The sequence below is a fragment of the Sphaeramia orbicularis genome, chromosome 8 (genome assembly GCF_902148855.1).
Source record: "Sphaeramia orbicularis chromosome 8, fSphaOr1.1, whole genome shotgun sequence".
NCBI classification, from domain to species: Eukaryota; Metazoa; Chordata; class Actinopteri; order Kurtiformes; family Apogonidae; genus Sphaeramia; species Sphaeramia orbicularis.
The window spans coordinates 48,486,199-48,510,299 of record NC_043964.1 but is presented as its reverse complement, the minus strand read 5'-3'; the positions used below and the strand labels follow the sequence as shown (position 1 = coordinate 48,510,299).

General features: G+C 36.7%; 2 protein-coding genes across 3 annotated transcripts; one reads left to right on the top strand and one right to left on the bottom strand.

Annotated features, from left to right (window-relative positions):
* Positions 1-1,989: 1,989 nt before the first annotated feature.
* cln3 (CLN3 lysosomal/endosomal transmembrane protein, battenin) lies at positions 1,990-16,814 on the bottom strand. 2 transcript variants are annotated; one of them, XM_030141586.1, is made up of 15 exons: positions 16,549-16,814; positions 15,175-15,211; positions 14,323-14,419; positions 13,596-13,679; positions 12,319-12,398; positions 11,316-11,401; positions 10,830-10,902; positions 9,341-9,484; positions 9,030-9,169; positions 7,207-7,265; positions 7,049-7,117; positions 6,880-6,935; positions 6,691-6,784; positions 6,341-6,481; positions 1,990-5,501 (listed from the first exon to the last, which is right to left on the bottom strand). In XM_030141586.1, exons 1-15 carry the CDS (start codon positions 16,601-16,603, stop codon positions 5,385-5,387), a joined length of 1,332 nt encoding a protein of 443 aa, XP_029997446.1. In that variant the 5' UTR covers positions 16,604-16,814; the 3' UTR covers positions 1,990-5,384. The 2 variants fall into 2 exon arrangements, with proteins under 2 accessions (XP_029997446.1, XP_029997447.1); XM_030141587.1 differs by having other exon boundaries at positions 16,555-16,814.
* A 1,461-nt stretch (positions 16,815-18,275) lies between these two features.
* LOC115424375 (testisin-like) lies at positions 18,276-23,341 on the top strand. Its single transcript, XM_030141599.1, has 5 exons — positions 18,276-18,348; positions 18,503-18,677; positions 20,393-20,670; positions 22,248-22,387; positions 23,030-23,341. Exons 1-5 carry the CDS (start codon positions 18,297-18,299, stop codon positions 23,183-23,185), a joined length of 801 nt encoding a protein of 266 aa, XP_029997459.1. The 5' UTR covers positions 18,276-18,296; the 3' UTR covers positions 23,186-23,341.
* Positions 23,342-24,101: the final 760 nt, after the last annotated feature.

The following is a 24,101-nucleotide window of genomic DNA, read 5'->3' as shown; positions in this document are numbered from 1 at the left end:
GGACCACCATGAAACGGACCCACTGGTCCAGTTCTCAGAAGCGGATGGAACAGGTCACATAGTTTATATCATAAAATGAAGTTTGTCAGTAAAGGCTTTCTCTGTTCAACTACAGAAATAAATAATAATAGTGACTAAAATAAATAAGAAGAAAGAAACGTAAGTTTTTTTGTTTTTTTTTTATGGCTCAAATAATTAGAATCTTAAAATAACAGAGTATATTAAAGCTTCTTGACATGACTATTAGATATATATTTAAAGGACTCCGTTTCAAAATAATGATGTATTTTGTCAAAATTGTCACCCATCATATTACATCATAACTTTAACAGCACCTGTCAAATGCAATTGTCTTGTCATTAAGACACATGTATGTTCCCTTTGCTTATATTTAACAAACTATGTAATTTAACAGGTTTATTTTGATTAAACAATAATTATAAGTATCAGACACTAGTTGGGAAACACTAATGCATTAATAGTGCCCATTCCATAGGCACTAATGCGGTGGGGTCGCCTGGAATTCAAATGGGGCCTGAAATTTAGGGTAACTGATAAAAATAAAAAACTTACTAATAAAAAATATATAGTGAGTTGAAAGAGATAATCCCAATACATAAAAGACATGACAAACTGTGAAGCTGAAACTGAAGCACTGTGGTTCTGTTTATCTGTCAAATGTTCACTGTGGTCGGTTTCAGATGCTGCAGCTCTTTCATAATTCATAGTTTGAGTTATTGTTTGTTCAGTATTAATTGTCAGCCTTGTAAATCCAAGTTGGACTGACCGTACATATTCTGACCAAGGAAAATAAAGTTCTCACTTTGTGCAGTAATCTACACCTGGCTTTTCTGCCTCCGTCCATAATAATATACATTACATAGACTAAATGTCATCTAAAATTAATGTTTATTTGAAACATAGTATAGTAAACTATTACATGATCAAGAACAAATTAATCTTAGCAAATGTCTCTATTTTCAGTGTCTGGGGTCGCCAGAAATTTGTGACGTTAAAATGGGGTCGCAAGCCAAAAAAGGTTCGGAACCACTGCTCTAATTCATCATCATCATATACAGGCTTTGAACTGGCTGCTGATAAGCTGGGTAGTCCCTCTTTCTGAAAAAGAATTTCACATTTCATCTCATCTAACCATTGAACATTTTTCCACTTTTCCATTTTAAATGCGTTTTGGTCGCAGAAGATGATGTCATTTCTGGATCATGTTGACATGAAGTGTCTTCTTTGCACCATGAAGCTTAAGCTGATATTTATGGATAGAACACTGAATTGTGTTCAGACGTTGGTGTTCCTGAGCCAATACAGTGATTTTCATCACATAATTATGTCTGGTTTTAATGCAGTGCTCCATGAGGACCTGAAGATCACAAACAATACATCATTTTCCCTTGTAGATGATGATAGATCATCAACAGAAATCTAATTTCATTACCATTTTTCATTGAGGAACAAATTGTGGACATTATTCCAGTTTGTAGACAGTGTTTTTTGCAAATTGGTAAACTTCATCCCATTTTTTACTCCTTAAAGGCTCTGCTTTTCTAAGATACTTTTTAAATATCCATTCATGTCATTGACTTTTCTCATTAATTTAATTAGTTGTGAAGTTCTTTGAGTTTTTTTTTTTTTTTTTTTTTAAGTACCATCTACGATTCCAGCTTTTCATTATTTATGTCCTAGTTTTCTAGAGACCCACTGGCCCCATCACATTAAAAATTTTTAACCAATGTGTGATGTTTTCTATGTTTTACTGTGAATAAAATGGGTTTATGAGATTTGTAAATCATTGATTTTCTGTTTTTCTTTACATTTCACATAATGTCTTAACTTTTTTGGAATTAGGATTGACATAACTGATGTACATTGGGTTTTTAGGGGGGTATTTTTGTTGTTTTTTTATGATAATGACCACTGTACTATACAGTAGCCCATAGGATAACTATAGTAATAACCACATCTAGTATTTACACTTTCAAATCCTTTATTTTACAAGACACATCCAAATTATTCATGTAACCACCAGGGTGTAGGAAGGTCAGATATAAAATTACAGCATTAGACTGTCAAACACTTAATATATTTCAGTTTTGTCTAAAAAAGAAAGCATAGGGTAAAAAACAATCAATAAATCAATATGTTGAACCAGAGTTATAAAAATTCAACAGCAGCAGCAGCATATGTTACAAAGTAAGTAAAACAGTAGGAACAGGCACATTGGTATACAATGAAGTCAGGGTTTAGAGTGAAAGACAAACCAAGATGAAATACAGTATGTCAGAACATTAATGCAGTTGTAGTCATTATTAGTCATTATTACACATTAAAACAGATGTTCTGAAAGCATGTTTGTTTTGTCAAAAAGACCAAAATAATAAATGATAAATCATCATCTTTGAGAAGCAAAAACACCTGACATGACTGATTAATAAAACACACTAAAACATTTTTAATTGATTCATACCTTAGATGTTGCTCATTTGCACATCCACAAAAGCTACTTTGCTTGTTTAGAACAGGGGTTCCCAAACTTTTAAACTGGCGACCTCCACTATCCTCAAAGTGACTGAAACATAAAAAAGATGTGCGCACAGGGCTCATGCACTAGAAGGTGTATCCCAGGGGTCACCAATTCTGGTCCTCGAGGGCAGGTATCCTGCATGTTTTAGATATTTCCCTCTTCCCGCACACCTGACAGTCGTTATCAGGCTTCTGCAGAGCTTGATGATAGGCTTATGGTTTGAATCAGGTGTGTTGGAAGAGGGATACATCTAAAACAAGCATGATACTGGCCCTCGAGGACCAGGACTGGTGATCCCTGGTGTATCCAAACATGAGCATAAAAACACAAAAGAACAGAACAGCCTGACAACCATGATATGATTTTGTATATAACAATTTACTATGCAATAAAAGCAGAATACGTCAAGGTAATCTCCATGTTACTTATGACTGAACATTGTTGCTGTCATAATGATGAGTTCAGAAGAAATCTACTGGTGCACACTGAAGTGATGTTTACTGTGGCGCTGTAGAGTCATGTGTCACCTGTAAATGATACTGTGGCATATTTGCTGCATTGCATTGTGGGTACTGGACATTTTACTTATTGTGTTCTGTTTTATGTGCAGGGGTTCAAGAGGGGTTTTGTGTTAACGTTTATTTAGGTTAATGTGTCTGTTTTACAACATTTATTGGCCTTTTTATGTTTATTTTTATTAAATGTGACACCATTAGTCAACCTGTAGGCCGAACAATGCCTCATCGGTTTGTCATTGTCAAGTTGTGGTTCACATGCTAATGTTCTGAGCTTTGCACTTGTAAAGTAAATCTTCATCCTATGCTCCATAAGATTTATAAATCAAACTTTCTACCTTCAATCTGCAAGTGCTACAAAACTGATGTTAATCTATTGCAATCACCTCAAGGATCACATTAAGAGTATTCTGAAAATCATCTCACAACCCCCACTTTGGGAACCCCTGGTAGAAGATACTTAAAGTGAAAAAAGGCATTTTTGGTCCATTCAGTTCTGTTAGTTGAACAGTATGCAGATCTACACCCAAGTCACAAATACAACTGATTCCATGTGACTTTAATAAACAGAAGGCACTGTGAAGCAGTTTAAGTAAAAGCACCAATGTGCCATTAAAGGTCCAACTGTTATTGAAACAGTGATAAAACAGCTAAGTTGTTGGGCTTTACAACTGTTTCCTAACATTCAGAACACAACGTATTATAGAACTGTTTTCAGAAAGTACCAGACAGCCTCAGTTTTAAGTAAAAGCAAAATGTCTAGTTAGAAATACATATGTGTTGTTACATTATGACCTGGGAGCAAAATATCTGCATTTTATGGCCCCTATTCATATGGTCACTATTTTTGGGAAACTCAAATCTGTTATCAATAGGATAATGTCAGAACACAGTTTTACAAAGCATCATGACGTTAAAACTGCCCATTAGAAAACACGGGAAGTTCCCATGAGACACTAGAAAGTGAAAATATGGAGGAACAGTGGATCATGTTTCAATGTAAAACCATAATAAACATATTCTACCACCTAATGTGAGCACTAACATTACTGTCTCATAGTATACATGGTCAAACAGGAAATACATAAACAGATTCTTAAATATAACTTTACCTCTAGTTAAGCCTGGAAGTAAAACCCACTGGATGTGTTCAAACCTTCAATGTAAATTTTCCTGTGTCTATATCTTTTCACCAGATTCTCAAATGTTGTGGTAGTCAATCGTGTTATGTGAAATTCTACTCATTCACCACAAGAATGTGTTCTAGCAGTTGGTTTCATGAAAAGGCAGCAAAACAAATATTTCATAATGAATTGACTCCTCCACTATGATAATATATAAGACAATCAAATATTAATGTTAACTGGGAAGTGGAAGAATGATAATGATCAGATAATGATCATGAACAGTAGTTAATAGGTTCTCAAATATGTTGCTTTACCTTGAAATATAGACCACTTTCCCGTTTCACTCTCCACTGTTTTTCCTGTCACATTTGGGAAGCACTGAATAATGATTTAGCAGATTCTTTGTGTTAGTACATCATGACCGCAGCAGGATGACGATAACAGCTCTGGGTTTAAAGTTGAAAGGTCATGACAGAAGGTCAGAAAACAAATTGGGCTGTTCAGTGAATTTGGGCTAAAACATCTGCATTTGGGCTAAAACATTCAAACTTTGTACAAACAAGCAAACTTTCTACATACAATTAAAGTACTGAAATAAAAATGCTTTTTCTTTGCTCTAAGGCCATATCCCTGTGTTCATAGTTCCACTGAATTTATAGATCAACATCTCCATTCCTGTAACATAATCCTTTTTTCATTACTTATCTTTAACTCTGGGGTAAACCAAACATTCTTTATTACTAGTAGGCTAACACCATTTAAAAACTAATGAATAACACTGATTTCTATGTAGATCCTTTTTTGTTGTTGTTGTAGTCTAGTGCACATGCAACTGTAGTTACCATTAGCTTAGACATAGAGTCAATATACCATCATCCAACACAAGCTAAATGTTTATGTAGCCTTTCACCATGGTTTTGCATTGCAGAAAACTATGTGTCCTGCAGTGATGCTCTGACATTTTTTCCACACAGGATAGGCCATTATGTGAATCCAAAAAGCAGCCTTTCATAAAACCTGGGAGTTGAACAGTTCACTGTGAGTAATTACAAACCTGTTGATTATGTGCCCACTTGCGTTGGAGTTAATGTTTTGTCCTGAACTCCCACTCCCCTGAAGTCATTTTTAAGTTAAAAAAGAAATCTAATAAAACCCACCCACGGCGTGTTTCCTCATCCTGCTGGACAGAGTGAGTGGGCGGCGTCACAGGGAACAGAAGTATGAGTGAACGGGGAAAGCACAGAGTCCAGACAGAGCGATGCCCAGACTGTCTCCGACGCTAGCGGCCGCCATCGCAAACTCCCTGTGTCTGTCTTCAGTCTGTCAGATAATAGACATATTAGACACATCTACACAGCAGAAGCACATCGAGTCAAAGTTCATTAACAGTCACAGGAGGACACTGCAAAATGACAGGTTAGTCACATGCAAATGGAGAATGGACTGAAATAAAGGAATAACAAAGACATTTTTTATGCCAATGTATGGAAGTAACAACAAGGTTGAGCTTGTAATGATTTTTTTAGTTATTTTGTTATCATCAAACAGAAAAGCTTGTTTTTTTCATGATAACATGTTCTTTTATATGACAAAACAAACTTTATCTTGAGATGTCCTGATAATTTTCGAAGACTCAGCTCATTTCATGTCTGTCTTCAACATCTCTCTGTCACATTTCTTTTCACTTTCTGCTCTTAAGTCAGATGGTTTCTTTTCATACTTTCCAAAGATGAGAGGTTGAGCATTTTGAGAAAACAAAATGTGTTGTCTCAAGAAAATGAAACAACATATTCATTATCTTGAGAAAAAAACCTTTGTTACATCACAATTATAGAATAATTAACTTATTGTCAAAGGAAAATGAACTATATTGTGCCAAGATAACAAAATCTTTAACCTGCTTTCATAATAAAAAACAAGCTTTGCTATGTTGAGGTAACAAAATATTTTTGAACAATTCCTGATAAGAAAAAAAAAAAAAAAAAAAAAATTAATCTTCTACCAAGTGCATAAAAAAATTAATTTATGAGCTTGAGAAAATATTAAAAACTAAGTCTGCTTTTTGGGAGTAGGTTTATGTCCTGAGTCATGGGTCTAAACCCCTCAGTTGTATTTTGATCGACACCTAGACATCCATACAGACAGACAGACATGCTGACCTCCACGCTGATAAAGTAGAAGGTGTTGACATAAGCAGCTCCACCCAGAAGACCCTCATAGAGGATGATAATGAACACCACCCAAGCACTGGGCAAGAACTGGAACCGGACTGCCAACAGGAGTATCACTGCATTCAACACCTGAGGAAAAACACCACAACAACAGGACGACACAATCAGACATGTTTTACACTGCAGTGACACACTTTCCGGTATTAAACAGAACTCAGATCCAGATAAATCATGCATTTTCAAATACATAGAATGTACATTTACATAGAAAACTGCAGCGACCTGCACATGCCAACCTGCTCGCATTAACCACAATAATGTTATTCATTATTTCTTACCTGTAGCAAAGCAAGAGCCCAGAGTTTCCTGATCTTCATGCAGCACAGAGAAGATCGAGACACCAACACGCCCACTTGATACAGTGTTTGGTACCTGAGCAGAACACAAAATAAGAACCTCACCAAATCTTCCATTCTCAGGCCGCTGAAATAAAGTCTTTGCCTCAGTATAATAATCGAAGGACTGACCAGCGATACTGCTCTGCATGGGACAGGAAAAATGAGGGGAAATACAGGAGCTCCATCTGGAAATGAAATCATTATTCTATATGTGCAAACTATCTGCAAAATAATGGTAGTTTGGCTTAGCAACATGCAGTAAGAGGAAGGAGACAGTAGGGGGCAGCAGAGTACTCACCAGGCCCTGGTTAATGAAGTACTCTGCGTAGTAGACCAGACACAGAGGAAGCACAAACCTCAGAAGGCCCTACTCACAGGACAACAGTAGCCATCACAAACAAATATTCAACCAGTCTGAGTCAGACTGAAGCTCAATAATGACAGAAAATCACTTACTCTGATGATCTGCAGCTTCTCAGTGAAGCAGAGGGGCTCGGTTGTCTGACCTCTGACCTCTGGTACATTCAGATAGAACAAAATATGACTTAACTAACAGCAAAGTTCAAACATTACCCATCATGACTACACAAACACTATGAACAAAGTAAAGACCTGTAACTTACCTGTACCTTGTACATATGTGACATGAAGAGTTAAACTGTACAGCTATTTCAAAAGATCATGTATAATACTAGCGGCTCCATTAGGTAAATTTCATCATAGCCCCTTGTCAAGTACGCACAAGTACTGAGCCAGTGCTCTGTCAGTCAGTCATGTTCAGCAACATGTCTCCTTCATGGTGTTCCAGCACCGGTAGTGACGCAGACTCATTGTAGTGTCTGATTACCTGGGCTGCGATGGACTGGTCACTAACCCTGTGCAGCAGACACCAGTCTAAGATGACACAAACCAGTGCTGGGTCACGTCTCTAGGACAATGGCAAAGTGCAAAGCTTACAGCTGCACAAATAACAAGTGCAAAAATCCCAGAAAACATACACGAGCTTCTTGAACATGTGCTTTCCACTCAGTCTCGCTCACTGACTGCTGCTTGTTTACTCACACTCAATCACTCAAAATCAATGCTGCTATGTTAATTCCAGCCGGCAATGGCTGCTCCCCATAGGTTCTGCCCCCGTGCATAATTCATGTAAAAAAAGGTCCAGTGTGGTGCATTTATGGTGATTTTTTACTGAATTTGCGCCTCTCTTGCTTACAAGTAATACACAAAGTACAAAGTCATAAGCATGACCAGTACAGGGACAATTTAAACAGCTGTCAGTCACCAAAACCAGCTGACCACTAAGCCTATGAATACATTTATGTAATTCAGGTAAAATGCAGTTTGTCATCTTTACAGTGACATCAGATGTGTCATGGAAACATCATCATTTTTGAAATACTGATTCAATAGTAAAACCTGTGTCTGATAAATGACAGTGGATGGATATACTTTGTTTATGTTCAGTTAATAACAGATTTAGTTGTTTATCACTTTTGCTTCATTTTTCTCTGTTCTAATGTAATAACTATTGAACTTACCCTGAACTTTTATGAACATCTACATGATCTGCATATGAAATATAGTAAATTCAAGACCTGCTTGAACAATGAAGAATGCAGAGAATAATATTGTAATATATGATGTATCACTAAAAAAAGGTTACATGTAGAGAAAACTTTATTCTGAAGTGTCCTTTATTACTCTTTTACTATACTTTCAGTTTTCTTTCTTTTCTCGGATTCTATATTAATTGATTTTCATGAACTTTAAAACCTATTAAATGTACAGTTCAGTTGGCTCTAAGCCTAAAAAAGCGCTACTGATAATGATGTTCTGCTTTACTATCTAGATGTGACAAATAAAAAACATGTGCAGTTGAAGTTGAAGTAGATAGGATCATATGAGATTACAGGACTGGACTTACACCGAATCTGATCAGGGTTTATATGAAAGATGAGTATGAGATTTCATCACCAGCACAGACTAAATATGAGCGAGTGCATCCTTCAGACTCTGTTATCTGTTCTAATACAGAAAAAAACATATCTGACTGACATGATCATTCCAACACAACACTAATTAAACCTAAATAACCCGAATTAACCCATATTATCCCTGACAGCCACTGACTCCTCTGGCCAAATAGTTCACCACATTTTATAAACCATTCAATCCTATAAATTCACAAACATGGTGTATAAGCCTAACCTGACCCTTTTGCAGGCCGTCCTCTGGATCTGCTTGGTTTTATGTACTGTTTTGTTGATAACTCATACCATGGGGGGGTTTGTCCTGCTCCTCTTCCTCTGACCCATCCATCAGCCGTTGCCGATCCTCAGCGTCCACAGCGGCGTTTTGCATCTCCCTGATTTTCCACTGAGGTAACGAATCCGGAGGCACCAACAACACAAAGTAGCTGGAGATGAAGGGAAAAAAGGGCAGAAAGAACAGAATCAGTGGGAATAATGAAAGGATTAAAAAACCAGAATAAAGTCACACAGAGCTAAGGAAGATCGAGGTTGTCATAATATATGCCTTTATTTCCTCACGTATGTCTTAGTGTAAATTGGAGGACTTCCATACTTACCTAATTAACATGGCCAATGGGACAAGCAACATGATGAGAAGTGTAACCCGGGGGGACAGGCCCATCTGGGTGAGGCCCGAGTACAGCAGAGCTCCAGCGACACCAGCACCACCAGTACCAGAACCCCAGCCCCCCAGTACATCCCTGACATACGACAGAAAATCAAATAATGAAAACTCAAAAAACACCGTAACACACGAAAGGAAGCAGTAAGATCAGACATTTCAGAGTCTCAAAACAGCATTTGCTCCATAATTTAAATTTTTCTTAAATGTACCCAAAAGGAAACACTTTTAAAAACAGCAAGTTTGCCAGTGTATGGAAGCAAACTGATAAAAGTTCATAAAAGGGCACACACAGTCCAAATGAAGATATCAGTTTATCAAAACAGATTGAACACTTCAGTATTTACACATAAAAGCTAACTGGATAAAACAGTTATTCGAACATCATCCATTTGTCTTTTCTTTTCAAACTTTCAAGTGTTTTAGTGTCCCAACATTTCATATAGTTTTTCCATACAAACTCCTCTGGTCCTTCCACTTCATGACATGTTGTATTTTCACTAGATTTGGTTGAGTTTTTTTTTTATTTTTTATTTTGCGGTATGTACACATGTAAATAGCTGTCGCTGAAATCAATAAAAGCCTTTTTTTTTTTTTTTCCAAAAATTAATCCATCTAACTACTCTTGCATACTGCATACAAAATATCTCAGTATCACACATGTTTTTGTGGTTCATCTTCACAATGTGACAGTTTTACCATGGCTGACATACATAAGATCTGTCCAGTGTAAGAGCAGACAGATTTTTTCAGCACTGTGGTCTTTTTAAGTCCTTGTGAATTCTCCTTTTCATCTTTTCTTAATCCCATGATGTTTTGCACCAAGTTCAAGGAAAAGTGGTTTGGAAAAGTAGATAGGAGGTCACTTTTGAATTTTTCAGACGCAACTAGACCTGACCAACTGAACCAACCCCAGATTACGACACTGCCCCCACAGGCTTGGACTGTAGATGCTAGGCATGATGGGTAATCACTGCCCCCACAGGCTTGGACTGTAGACACTAGGCATGATGGGTAATCACTTCATCACTCTGGAACAGGGTCAGTTTGGACTCATCAGACCACATGATCTTTATCCATGTAAACACATTCCAATCTGTTTGCCCTCTATCAAACTAATGGATGTTAAGAAATGAGATGATACTGCATCAGTTAAAGGGTTAAAGAACTGAAACATGTTAATCACTGCAGTAATTATCCAATGGATTCTGAACTATTTACTGAGTTAAATTCAGGTAAGGACTTTTTTTGGCAGGAGTATATCTGCAAAAAATAAGCCAAACATATGGTACTGAAACACCCTGTGAGTACAGACAGATTAGGTTGAACACTGGGATCTTATGTGTGGATCTTATTATCTCATCTGTGCTGAGGTGAGACTTAAAACAAAAAGACAGAAAGAAACAGAAATAAAGTGCATTTACCTACTGAAGTAGACAGTGAGGGAGAGGAAGGACAGCTCTCCCAGTCCAGAGCTGATACTGGCAAAGATCACTCCTGTTAAAACAAACACACACATATGATCACATGAGAACGGAGAGTATAAGAGCATTGGAAGGCCTTTAAATGAAAGCCAAGTGGTGAAGCAGAATGAGTTACACTGCATATACTGAAACTCTTCTGTTCTGTTCTACTGGACTCTTTAGTGGAATCTAACCAACATTTGTCTACTTTCTTAAAGATGTGAGTCAAAGATAAGTCCTGTAACACACAAGGATCAGTTTGTTTCATGACCAGGCCTAGCATGGTGATAACACTGAAACGGTATCACACTGAATAACCACAGCTGTCCGTCTAAGATAAGAGGACAGGAAGTTACACTGATGCTAACAGTTCTTGGTAATGCTCCACTAGCAGTAATGATAAAAAAGCAATAATTAATAATAAAATGGTTGTTCTCAGGTCCTTACCCAAAATGCTCATCCACACAGAAGAGGAGAAAGACACAAGAAGAAAACTCAGTGCTGCCATGGCAACGCAGAACAACACTCGGATGCTGGAAATAAAAGGAACATTTCTTCACAAACGAGTCTTGAGAGCCATAGCAGATCATTTTAAAAGTCCACTTCATTGGTTGTAGGTCAACACATCACATCAAGCATCCTCTAAAACTCATTATTTCAGTACTGTCCTCTTAATATCCTTCCATACAAGTAACTCTGTGTTTTGACACTGAGGGTTCCATCAGTTAAGAATACTGCAGGGAGGATGTGCTTTTTGTAGGCTAACACTTGCATTTAATTCCCTTGAACAAAATGCAGAAGGGAATTATTGCAATAAATAAGATTTGTGGGAAAGAAAAGCTATTGTTCTTACACAATTTGACAGCATGGTCAGATGATTTAAACATCACCAACACAAAGTTTCCAAATGGCAATTACATTTTATACATTTGCCTCTTCTATAAAAAAAAACTTTCCTCTTAATATGACTCAATGTGGCTGATAAATAGAACCCATGAGCTACTCCCTGCTGTTTATTTTCCTCAACAACCTCTAGAGCCTCATTTAGACATTTGGTCACAAATGCTTCTTCAAACACAAATGAGGTATTTACTTGCATCCTTTTTGACCTGAAAGTGAAAATCTCTTGTACTTGTGTCAACCACGTCACACCCGCACCATATGTATAAAGGTGCTGAGCAGATTATTAATTATAAAAACCACCCAGAAGTGGAAAGTGTCGGGTCATTTGTGTTTTTGGTTGTGTACTTTCACTAGCAGCAGTCCACTGAATCACATGTTCCCTTTTAATAGAACAATCTTAGTGTATAATCTGTAACCACAAGGATTTAAATTCACTGATAAAGTGTTTTTCCAGTTCCAATTGGTATAAAACAAGGACATAAAACAAGGCCAACTGAGAGAGGTTAAGAGAGTTCCCCAAACTGGTTTCTAACTGTCACTGTCTTACCCATAAGGGACTTTATGGACGACAAAGGGAGCCGACAGTTTGATGACCAGCGTTGGGAGGATGTCAGCCAACAGCACAGCCTGATGAAATCCAATCACACAAATTATTGGGACCAACAGCAACACACAAACATGAAGCTCCAGGAATTTACCTTAGTCTTATTGTGCTTCTGAGGGATAGTATTTATTGTTGTTTAAAGCTGAACTAAAGCTATCATACTGTATCTCATTAAATAAAAACTCTATGTCATTCACACACCCCTGTGCGACTGTGATTACATGAAGCTTGCGTTAGAGTCTGTATTGTTTTATTTCGAGGCTAATAGTAGCTAGCATCCTGACTCTACTGATAATGTTAGCCTGTTCGTGAGTTTGGATACAAACCACAGACGACATACATTTACTGAACGGAGGAGTGTGTCGCTCGCTGGGTTCTGAACTGCCAGTTTAAAGCCAGCAAATCATCATCATGTTGGCATTTTAGACATGGAAGTGACCATATTTGGACAAAAGAGGCGGAACAGTGAGATCACATGGCATCAGAGGTAACGCTAAACACTAACTTATTGATTCAGTAAAGTGGTAAACCTCCCCAGAATGAGTCCTAGAACTGACAGTACTGACAATGCTTAAGCCCAGGCTGAAAACGGCTCTGTTCAACTGTGCATAAAACAACTGAAGGTGTTCTATCTGCACTCTACTCTTTTATTTTAAGTGATTATTATCTATGTTTTATTGATGATGTTTTAATTGTGTGTTTTTAACTTGTATCTTTTCCGTTTTTAGAAAGTACTGTGAATTGCCCTGTGTATGAATTGTGCTATACAAATAAATTTGCCTTGCCTTGCCTGCCTATGGACTAAACAATGTAAATTAGCATTTTAATTATAATCCTGCATGTTTACGTCTGATCTATGAACATCTGTTCTTTAATACAGATGTTCATTAATGTGCACTGTCTTGACCAAATAAACTAAACCAATACATACATTAATAAACTAATATGTCAAAAAAATTGTCAAAAAATAAACAAGATTGAGACAGTGGCGGACCACAAATCCATGTCTTCTGCTGATTGCAATAACTTCAGGACTTAATCACAACTATAGTGATTATAGGAGTTAATCATGTATTCTTAATCTTAGAAGTTACAAGTTTCAACATCAACTCAAATATTTTCATTGTTACTTAAAAAAAAAAAAAAACCTAAAAACCACCCTTGTGATGTAGATGGTATTTAAGGTGATGTGTATTGAGTGGATGAGTGTATCCATTTACCGCAGTAGAGACAGGGTTGCAGTCATAGCGGCTGCTGTTGGTTTTGTTTCCACCATGGACGTCCGCGTTCAAAGTGAATGAAACCTAGAAAAAACAGAACGGTAAGAGGAAAATGCTTTATATCTACAGCCCTAGTCCAACATTAGGTTTATTGGTTTAGTAAAGTTCTAATGTCCAAGTAAATACATTTGCCAATGTCTGTATTCAGACCCAATCTGGATATCTGTGAGGTATGTACAGCAGGAAAAACTACAGTTTCAGGTTACAAACAGCTTCTATAATCCAAAATGATAGTATTTAGTGTGACCTTCCTTTGCACTTAACATGTCTTTAACCCATTAGTTCAGACAATATGAGATTTATGGCTTTAATTTACCAGTGTTTTTTTCCAGATTTGATTCAACATGTGTCAGATGTTTCTAATTGTTTGTGCTGCTTCTTGTCATGGGGTTAGAGGTCACACTAAATACCTTTACAACATATTCAGTTCAATTTTTTGTGCCTTTTAACGCTGTGCAGATATTTCCTGTATTTTCATGTTGTATCTGAAGAAAAGAGAATAAAGAATAAATATGTAAGATCATTTCAACACTAAAAAACAACAAATCTAAAGGTGGAATTAGACTTTTCCAGAGTTCTGTACATCTGCAGAATTCATTCTGTTTAAACGTTGAGTGATCACACACACTAACAATGTTGATATGAAAAGAAGTGTGTTCTGTCTTACAGATGCTGTGGCATTTTCTGACTCCTGTTTTTTGAGGATGTCATGGGCGGCGCTCAGCATCACCACATATGCAAAGTTGTTGCACAATCCAAGAAACCTGAGAGGGGACAGATAATACAAGAGGGTGACTTATATATGTCAGTAAGAGATTAAAAAACCCAGTGGATGCAAAGTTTCTCTTGTAGTTCTGTGAGCTGTACCCTCACTTGTGTAGTTTTCTTCATGACAATAATTAGAATCAATATTAAAAGGACTAAGATAAGATAAGACTTTAATGATCCCACTATGGGGAAATTTAACAGTTTCAAAACAGGAAAAACAACAACAGGAAAAAAAACCCATTCCAACATAAACTTAACAAAAGCACAGATAAATCCTGCATAATGAACCTTAATAATATAAAATATATGTCAGTATACTTCATATATAATACAATGATTAATAGTTTCACACAAAATCGATATATAGACCTTTGTTCTAAAGTTATAGCTTCCATACTGCTTTCAAAGCACATTTTTTCACAAGTTTAAAGCTTTAATATAAAATATTTCTTCACTAGAATATCTAAAAACCACTATGTCTATGTCGTATATTTTGTTCAATTGTGTACTCGCATTAGATCAAATGTTTCAGACAATTTTCACATTAGGAGAAATCTGTAATTTTATTTTACAGTACAATTTTTCAAATTATAACAAATGTTGGCTAACATGAAACCACTAAATGTAATGAATACCATTGAAATACCCTGAGAAGGCAAGTGTGCAACTAGTCCTTATAGTATAAAAGTATGCTTGTATTTAAAGTTAAGTAAAGCCATTAAAGCATCAAGACTAAACCCATGACACTCACCAAAACCCAGTCCAGTTGCGCCATTGAGTCGACCTGCCTAGAAATAACAAAGATAAAGAAGACGTTTATCAGTTATTTGTAATGTGACTATACAGAAATGTCCATGACATTTATTTGCAGCTAAACCTTAACACAGAATGCTATTTAAAGATACCTGCAATAACATTCTAACAAGTGCTGAAATTCAAAATATCTACAAGATTGATTTAACCAGTCAGAACTAAATTTAATAGGCATAAAAATTATTTCAAAGTATTTAAGCAGCCATTTTAATGCTAAACTACAGTGTATTTTACATACGTGTAACTAATTCAGTTCTTCTCAGTTAAATGATCATTTTATATAACTACAATGACATCAGGAGAGCAGTTTAGTTTTTATGAGGACTGGGCACGTGAATCTCAGTTACTTTTATCATTTTAATATCACACAACAAAGAAAAACATTCACAATTTCCATAGTGTACAGCAGGTCACCATGGACAGTGGCTCCGCAGTATTTTAAGTCATAATTGTTACTATCAGTACAAGGGCTGCAATGACTAGTTAACTAGTTGACAAACAGTCAACAGCTAAATTAGTTGATGACTATTTTAGTAGTCAACAGGTGACGTTATGCACTTTTAGTCAAACAAAAATGTTTATTTTAGTGTTGATTGCAACTCTTGAGTATTTAGTTGTCTGTTTAACAAACTTTGTTAGACACTGTTACTCTTATACACAACATGCACTTCTGTTTAAACAGAAAAAAAAATATTTCACTGCTGGTGCAATATTTTTTGAATAGTGAATTAAATATTTGTTTAACAAACTTTGTCATGCATTCAAAGTGTTGTGCCACAAATGCTCTTGTTAAAGGACAGAAAATGTATTTTATTGCTGCAATAAATAGAAATAAGAGTCACCGTTTATTTTTTTATTTTTTGTTTATTTTTTCTTTTTTTCAGTTCATAATCTGCCTAGTGGACGACTCATTACAGTAGTCAATGACCAGTCAACTAATGAAATAGTCATTAATTCCAGTCATACATTTTACTAGTTTCAGTGTAATTAGGATAAATAATCAAAATGACATTGTAGATATGTGAATGATTCATGTTTGATGTCTGATATTAGAATGAGTAATTAATAACAAGTTATTACAGTAGTTGCATTGCAGACATGTGAATATCTGAGTTTTTCCAGAGCAGATTTATAGATGAAAATTATATGTGAAAGTAAAAGTCCAACACAATAAGGGCAGGAGTGAATGTATGTGGTAAGAATGTCATATGTGAACTATTCACGTTGTCCATTAAAGTCTGTATAGATATGTGAGACACAGATATTTATTTGTAATGTTCCGTCTTCCATTTACTGACAGTTTCAGACCCACCGTTATCTTCAGGATGGGGGCCGGGATGCGCGCGGACGCTGGATGACTCCTCCATGTTTACAATGATTGGAGAACAGAAGGGACGGGCTGATTAACGTCTCAAACGTCTGACACGCGCTGAAAACACGACACACGACGACAGGGATCACTCGGGAAGATTCGCCATCACCGTGGACACATTCCCGCCAAGGAGGAGTGATGTTTTGTAGAGTTTTACATCTGATTCTCCCGGAGCTGTAGCGTAAACTTCCACAACGTCATGTGAAGCGCAGTGTTCCACGTAAATAAGTCCCCCCCCAAACAACACCAACACTACAGTTCCGCATACATTTACAATACACAATGTTTAGGTCATTGACTGTTTATACAGTACAGTGTGTGTGTGTGTGTGTGTGTGTATGTGTGGGTGTGTGTGTGTGTGTGTGTGTGTGTGTGTGTGTGTGTGTGTGATATCCTTCTCAGGATTGTCAAATTCCTGTAGAACTGCTTGCTTTGTTTGCAGAACTCTATGCATCACGGTCATATTTCACAATACAATATACATTTTAATCTTAACTAGATACATCTGCCGGCAAATGTACTCTTTTTGAAAACTGTTTAATTTAGAATTAAAACAAATGAGTAATCCCTCAGGCTTAGTTGTAGTAGTAGCATACATATTTTTGTACTTCGTACTAGGCCTACTAATTGTTCATATAGGAAAATGTGGGTGTGCATGTAGAATACTTGACCATCTGTCAAGTAAAACACTGTAATGATTTACAAGATGCTGATACATGTCTGACAGCCAGTAAATGCAGTCAAATTTATCTACTCACACCAGCTAGATATAGGTCTATGTTTGACAACTTTGTGTGATTCAGTCAATCACAGGCTGTGTTCTGTAGCAAATGCCATGCAGTTATGTAGTTCCATCTGTATAATAACACATTATACCTAGTTCAGATTTAATTTCCTTCACCATGTAAAAGCACACACACACACATACCTCCTCCAACACAAGAGACAGGAGAGCCTCGGGGCTCAAAACTTTGCGTCTAAGCACTACCCACCACAGGGGGAAATGTCATATTCAGAGAAATAATCAAGAGAAACAGATAGGAAATACATCTGAACCTTCTGTTCCAGGCTATCCCAGCGGTTCTGTTGGACTGAGTTCTGGTGACCCCAGAGCCCATCGGCAAACAGTCAACTCATTGTCCTGTTCATGAGTGTGAAATGATGTGAGCTTTGTGACAGCATGTTATCAGCCATCAGAAGGTCATAAAGGAATGGATGTGGCCACTAAGAATTCCCAGGCACTGGTGTCAAAACTATGATCAGTTAAGTATTCCCCCACACCAGTACACCAGCAGACAGAACCCTCAATATAAGGCTTCAGGTAGAATCCATCTGACTGAGGTCAAAACACAGCCATTGGTTTCTGAAAGCAGCCAAATTCCCTGTTGATATAACCCTACACAGTACACTAATATAATTTCACATAATTTTGTGAGAATAATAAATTATTTTCATCACCCAAGTCAAACACGAATAAATTCTCTCTGACATATTTCAAAAACCTTAATCCAGAATTATTTGAGCCAAGTGTTTTCAAAGTTTGTTAAATAGTGTATGAGTCAATGCAGGAATGGAGGAAAAGGGCTGATGGTGTTGATTAGATGCTGATTAGAAGATGACGCCACGGTTCCATCTGTCTTCGGTGTATTTAACCGTGCAGCTTGTGTGTTTGCTTCACTCATCCAGCGATGGCTCTGTACAAACTGGTGACAGCGCTGGTGCTGATGCACAACACGAGAGGTGAGAAAACTGGACCATGATCACCATGTTTGGTTAAATGTCAACTTACCAACTCATGAGTAAAACCACTGTGTTTCCTGTATAATCTGCTACTGTAAACTCTTGTTATGCATATAAGATAAGCTTTGTGAAATGTATACTTCTGGATTTTGAGGTTTGTTGGGGGCGGAGGTCAGGAGCAACATCATCGGGGGACATAATGCTCCAAAAGGCGGCTGGCCCTGGATGGTTTACCTCAACTTCACATCAGATGGCATCAACAGTTGGCGCTGTGGTGGCACCATCCTCAACAATCAGTGGGTGTTGACAGCTGCCAACTGCTGGAACAGGTCTGGGTTTGATCATGTGCATTTTACTTATGAAATCTGTTGCTTTTACTGAATCCTAACCATGAGCTGTATTTGGGCTTTGGGTTATAACAGCATCTATACAGAAAATCTTTTAGTGTTTAACATGTGGCTGAAATATAACCTAACCTACACCGGATTAAACATGGCTTAGATGTAACCCTAACCCTAAATTTCCTCCCCAGAGATCTAGAGATGGATGTTAAGGTTAAGGTTATAAGGTTATAAGAATTCCAACCAGTCTTCACTTATAGATCAAAATCATTTTTAATGCTGACAAAGAGATCATGTGAGATTTCCTGGGGTGAAATTGGCTCATTTGATGCATCAAGTTAAATAGGAAAAAAAAGAAGGTTTTTTTTATGTCTTAGATTTATATGGCTGTGTTGTTGTTACAAATGTGCTTTACATGAAACATTAGTTTTAATTTGCCTGAGATGCAGTAGCTAAAACAGAGGAAGTAATGTTAAAAAAAAAGCAGGTTTCACATTGTTTTTCTATTCCAGGCAGCTAAAATAAAAGCCCTCTTCAAAAGTGATAAGACCATGTTGCGTTTTACTAACAGTTTGACCTATATTACAAGTATTTTTACCACATTTGACTTTTACAGAAAAAGGGTTTTAATGGTGACACAATGCATTCAGCTAAAGTGAGATCTTTACTGATGTGACAATGCATTTTCTGGAAAATGACATAAAACCAAACAATAATAATAATAATAATAATAATAATTATTATTATTATTATTATTATTATTATTATTATTATTATTATTATTATTATTATCATTATATTTAAAGTAGTACTTCAAGCAATAAAATTAAAACCTTATTTGTCCCATTTCCCCTGAACCAGTACCACAGTGAATATTTCTAAAGCATTTGAATTTCAATATTGTACTTAGTTTGTTTTCAGAAATATTGTAGAGATCCATAAGAAAGAGAAAGTGTAACACATAAGGCAGAAGCTAATTCTTTAGCTGATTTTCTTTGCTGTTTTTATCAACTTTAAATATTACATGGTCAGTATGAAAAATACATAAAAACTACAATGAGCAATATGAAACAGAATTAAAAAAAAAAAAAAAATAGAAATGGGTTTATTGTGCACAAAAATATAAAGTGCACTATACTGGACTTTTAATAAACAATGTTTTTTTAAATCAGTTTGATATCATGCATTCTTTCAGCTGACACTTTCCAGTTTCCTTCTAATACTTAAAAGTTTCAAACTAATACTAAAACAATAGACAATCTCAACTACATCCAGCCAGTCCCTCAAAAGAAAAAGAAAAATACTTGATTATGACTGAGAAACCTCCAAGTTTTTAAGACAAGATAAGATAATTGATAATAGAAATGTCAAAGTAATAATAAATAAAGTAATAAATATTCTGTTACACAAGCCAATTTTCACTGTACTGAATGAATGTTAAAACTAAATAAACCGTCCACTTCCTCAAAATAAAAATAAAATTACAATCAAACTGAACTGAAAAACTAAGAACATGAGAACCTAGTGACCATTTAAAAACAACATGAATTTTTAGAAAAAGTTACTTCAACACCACATTTCTCAGAAATCCTATGTCAGCTGAATTTACTGAACCTTCTCATAATAATATAATTCAGAGTGTTGTGTGTTTTGACTCTACATCGTCATTTCCATATATGGTGTGTGTATGTTTGTGTTCACAGAAGCCCCGCCCCTAACGTCAGGCGCTCCATGGCGTGGGTGGGGTCCCACAGCCTGCAGGAGGCGTCTGTGCGTTACATGGGCATAGAAACCGTTGTCACACCTCGTGATTTCAGGGCCCTCAACACTGGGTTCCTCAACGACCTGGCCATGGTCAAACTGAAGAAGAAGCTGACCTTCACCAACCTGGTGGACAGCGTCAGTCTGCCCCCCACTGATGTCAAGTTTGATCCATCATCTGAGTGTTGGATCACTGGGTGGGGCTACATTGGACCTAATGGTACAGTCAACAAGTGTACATCACCACAAATAAACACACAAACACACTCCAATGAGGCACAAATACTTATTCCCAGGACTTCATCAGAGTTTCCACACCTTTAACAACTTTTACTTTTACTGTGTAGATTTTAAGACTAATACATGGGCTTTCTACTTTTTTCAAAACTAACACTTGAATGTTTTTAAGAAAAATAACCATTATCTTAATTTTGTATCCCTGCATGTTTTCTCAACATCAGGACTGTGTCAGTGTTGCCACTGAAAATCGTTGTAAAAGATAACAACCTAAGGTTATAATAAAGTAAAGATCTGACAAGATGGAAATGACATTATTAAAATACTATCAAAAGACATAACAAGATGTAAACAATAGTAAAATGTAACAGGATGTTACATTGGGAAGACATGCATTGATGCAAAATAAAAATAATTATTAAAAATCAACCTCTGCAGCCCAGTTGTCCCCAGTATGCCCTTGTACTGAGGGCAGACACAATTCCATCTGTGTTGCCATGGTAACGCAGCATGACACTTGTACCAATATACACATTCTATATGTCCACGTAACCAGAAGTACGTCAGCAAAAAGCTCTATAAAACCAATTGTTGAAAAACAGAACACAACTCAAACAACAAGCACTTTAGTGTTCAAATCTGTAAACCAGTCTAACTGTATGAGACAAGTGTATGTCTGGAATAATTTAATGAAACAACAAACCAATGAGACAAACTTTGCAGTACTAAACTAACACTAAGTTGATCCAACAGTACAAGGATTCTTTCTCCACCACTAATGACTATTGTGGCTATGATTGTTTTCTTACCTTTGTTTTTTTTCTGAGCATGAATTGGTTTTATATGAGTGAAACTTCTGCAATCAGGTTCTGTTACATTGAAATGATTCCCACTGGAAACAAATGCCCTGGGGCTTATTAAACAGCTGTATAGACTGTATTTCTCATTGTATGTGATGCATGTGACCAATACCAAAATGGCTTCTGCCGTGGTATATTTTACCATCTTTGAGAGCAAAGTGAAGAAGTAATGAAAGAGGTGAAAATGACCCCAGTCTGTGCATGTTTAAGCTGCAGAGAAATGTTCCGACTGTGAATGGATCACGGATGAAGACAGTTACGATGACATTACCTCATGACTTGGGTCTATAGTATTTACATTTCTGTATTTTCACAGTCTGATAGTTGAACAGTTTTACACCAAACTGTAATTTTATTGACTTGTAAAATGATCTTTTAGACTGGGGTTTAAAAAATACATATATATATGTAAATAATGTGTAATTCAAACATGACCAAAAGCGACTTGTCTCTTGTTGACTGAAATACAGTTTTTTCCAAAATAAGGTACCACGGTGCGCAATCAGGGAGGGGTGGGACTTAAGCTCTATTAAAGATGTAAGCTCCACCCTTTAAACATCCTGTCATATATAGTGATGGACAAAAGGCAAATTCAAGGTTTGAAAACATCAGCCTGTTAATCATATGGGAAATACCTTCTTTTATTCAAATGAGACTAAACCTGTGGTTCTGATTCAGTGTTCTCCTCTGTGTTGTTCAGTTCCACTGCCTGGTAAAGAAACCCTCCAGGAGCTGCAGGTGAACATCATCGATGACGCTGTGTGTAAGCAGCAGTATCCAGAGATGACTGAGAGGATGATGTGTGCTGGAGACATGAAAGGAGGGAAAGACGCCTGCAATGTGAGTTTTAACCAATGCACAAAAACCACGGAGGAACTAGAAAGACAAACACCACTGAACACTGACTGAGTCACTTTACACTTAAAAGTGATGGTTCTAGCCTTTCAGTTGTTATATAATTATTTTAACAATATTACTTTTTTGAAGAAGAAGAAATTTGTGTTTTCGTCTGCTGGTATCAGATGATTGTTTCCAGTTCCATCTTTGACCTTACATCTGTGTTGTCATGGTAACAGCCTGTTCACTTATGTTTGTGTAAAGGACATGGGACAGTTTTTCCACTTAAAATCCTTCCACTCACTGCTGAGTTCTAAATGCATTTGTTAGTCCTCACAGCCGCTGTAGTAGTGTTCATAAAGTTAGAAAATAAGTTAGCATCAACAAACAACACAACACAGACTCAAACCCAAATTTCATTTATGTACATTTGGATCTTATATGAACTATTCAGTAGTTTTGAAAGTAAAATTAGTGGAGCATTTCCACAATAGTAGTGGTAGCAGACAAACCTTTAATGAGTAACTGTGTCTCATCATTTGTTGTTGTTACTGTTGAGCTTGTGTGTGTCTCTAACTATACACCTTTTGCTTTGACTGAAGGTTCACATATTGATGACATGCATTTGTACTTTGTGCCATAAAGGGGGATTATGGGGGTCCGCTGGTGTGCCGTACAGCTACTGGGATTGTGCAGGTGGGCATCATGAGTTATGGGAGTTGTGGTCTGAGTGGCCGCCCCGGGGTCTACACCAAAGTGTCCAAATACCTGGATTTCATCAAGCACTATATGCAGCAGTAGGATTCTGCAGACGTCTAAACCAGAGGCAGAAGCAGCAGCATTAGCGCTCACTCTGCCTCCTATTTACCACCATCACTCTGTAGAATCATGTTGACATGTGTGCCCATTTCACTTCACTTAAGTTCAATTCTTTGCATTAAATCTCTGAAGCATCAATTCCAGTGTGTGTGTTTTTCTAAACTGGGTTGAATCCTTGTTTTTTCCTCTTATATTTAGACTCTTTTAACAGTAATGTGAAGAACCCATCTGTACTTTGCTGTGCTCTTTCACTCACAGCCACAAATGTCCCAGAAATTATACAGGGTGGGGAAGCAAAATTTACAATGAACATTTAGTTGTTTTTTCTCAGCAGGCACTAAGTCAGTTGTTTTGAAACCAAACATATATTGATGTCATAATCATACCTAACACTATTATCCATACCTTTTCAGAAACTTTTGCCCATATGAATAATCAGGAAAGCAAACGTCAAAGAATGTGTGATTTGCCGAATGCACTCGTCACACCAAAGGAGATTTCAAAAATAGTTGGAGTGTCCATAAAGACTGTTTATAATGTAAAGAAGAGAATGACTATGAGCAAAACTATTACGAGAAAGTCTGGAAGATACTATTAAAGAAGAATGGGAGAAGTTGTCACCCGAATATTTGAGGAACACTTGCGCAAGTTTCAGGAAGCGTGTGAAGGCAGTTATTGAGAAAGAAGAAGGACACATAGAATAAAAACATTTTATATTATGTAAATTTTCTTGTGGCAAATAAATTCTCATGACTTTCAATAAACTAATTGGTCATACACTGTCTTTCAATCCCTGCCTCAAAATATTGTAAATTTTGCTTCCCCACCCTGTACCTGAAACAAACTATGCTCAAAATATATTCAGTTTGACACTGAGAAATAAATACACTATAAAGTC

Excerpts from the sequence above, each read along its gene's own strand:
- cln3 (XM_030141586.1), bottom strand. The coding sequence starts at position 16,603 with ATGGAGGAGTCATCCAGCGTCCGCGCGCATCCCGGCCCCCATCCTGAA. Across the intron at positions 15,212-16,548 it reads CCCCCATCCTGAAGATAACG|GCAGGTCGACTCAATGGCGC; the intron begins GTGGGTCTGAAA and ends TGTTATTTCTAG. Across the intron at positions 6,785-6,879 it reads CATGCAGAGCAGTATCGCTG|GTACCAAACACTGTATCAAG; the intron begins GTCAGTCCTTCG and ends TGTTCTGCTCAG.
- LOC115424375 (XM_030141599.1), top strand. The coding sequence starts at position 18,297 with ATGGCTCTGTACAAACTGGTGACAGCGCTGGTGCTGATGCACAACACG. Across the intron at positions 18,678-20,392 it reads GCTGCCAACTGCTGGAACAG|AAGCCCCGCCCCTAACGTCA; the intron begins GTCTGGGTTTGA and ends TTGTGTTCACAG. Across the intron at positions 22,388-23,029 it reads GAGGGAAAGACGCCTGCAAT|GGGGATTATGGGGGTCCGCT; the intron begins GTGAGTTTTAAC and ends TGTGCCATAAAG.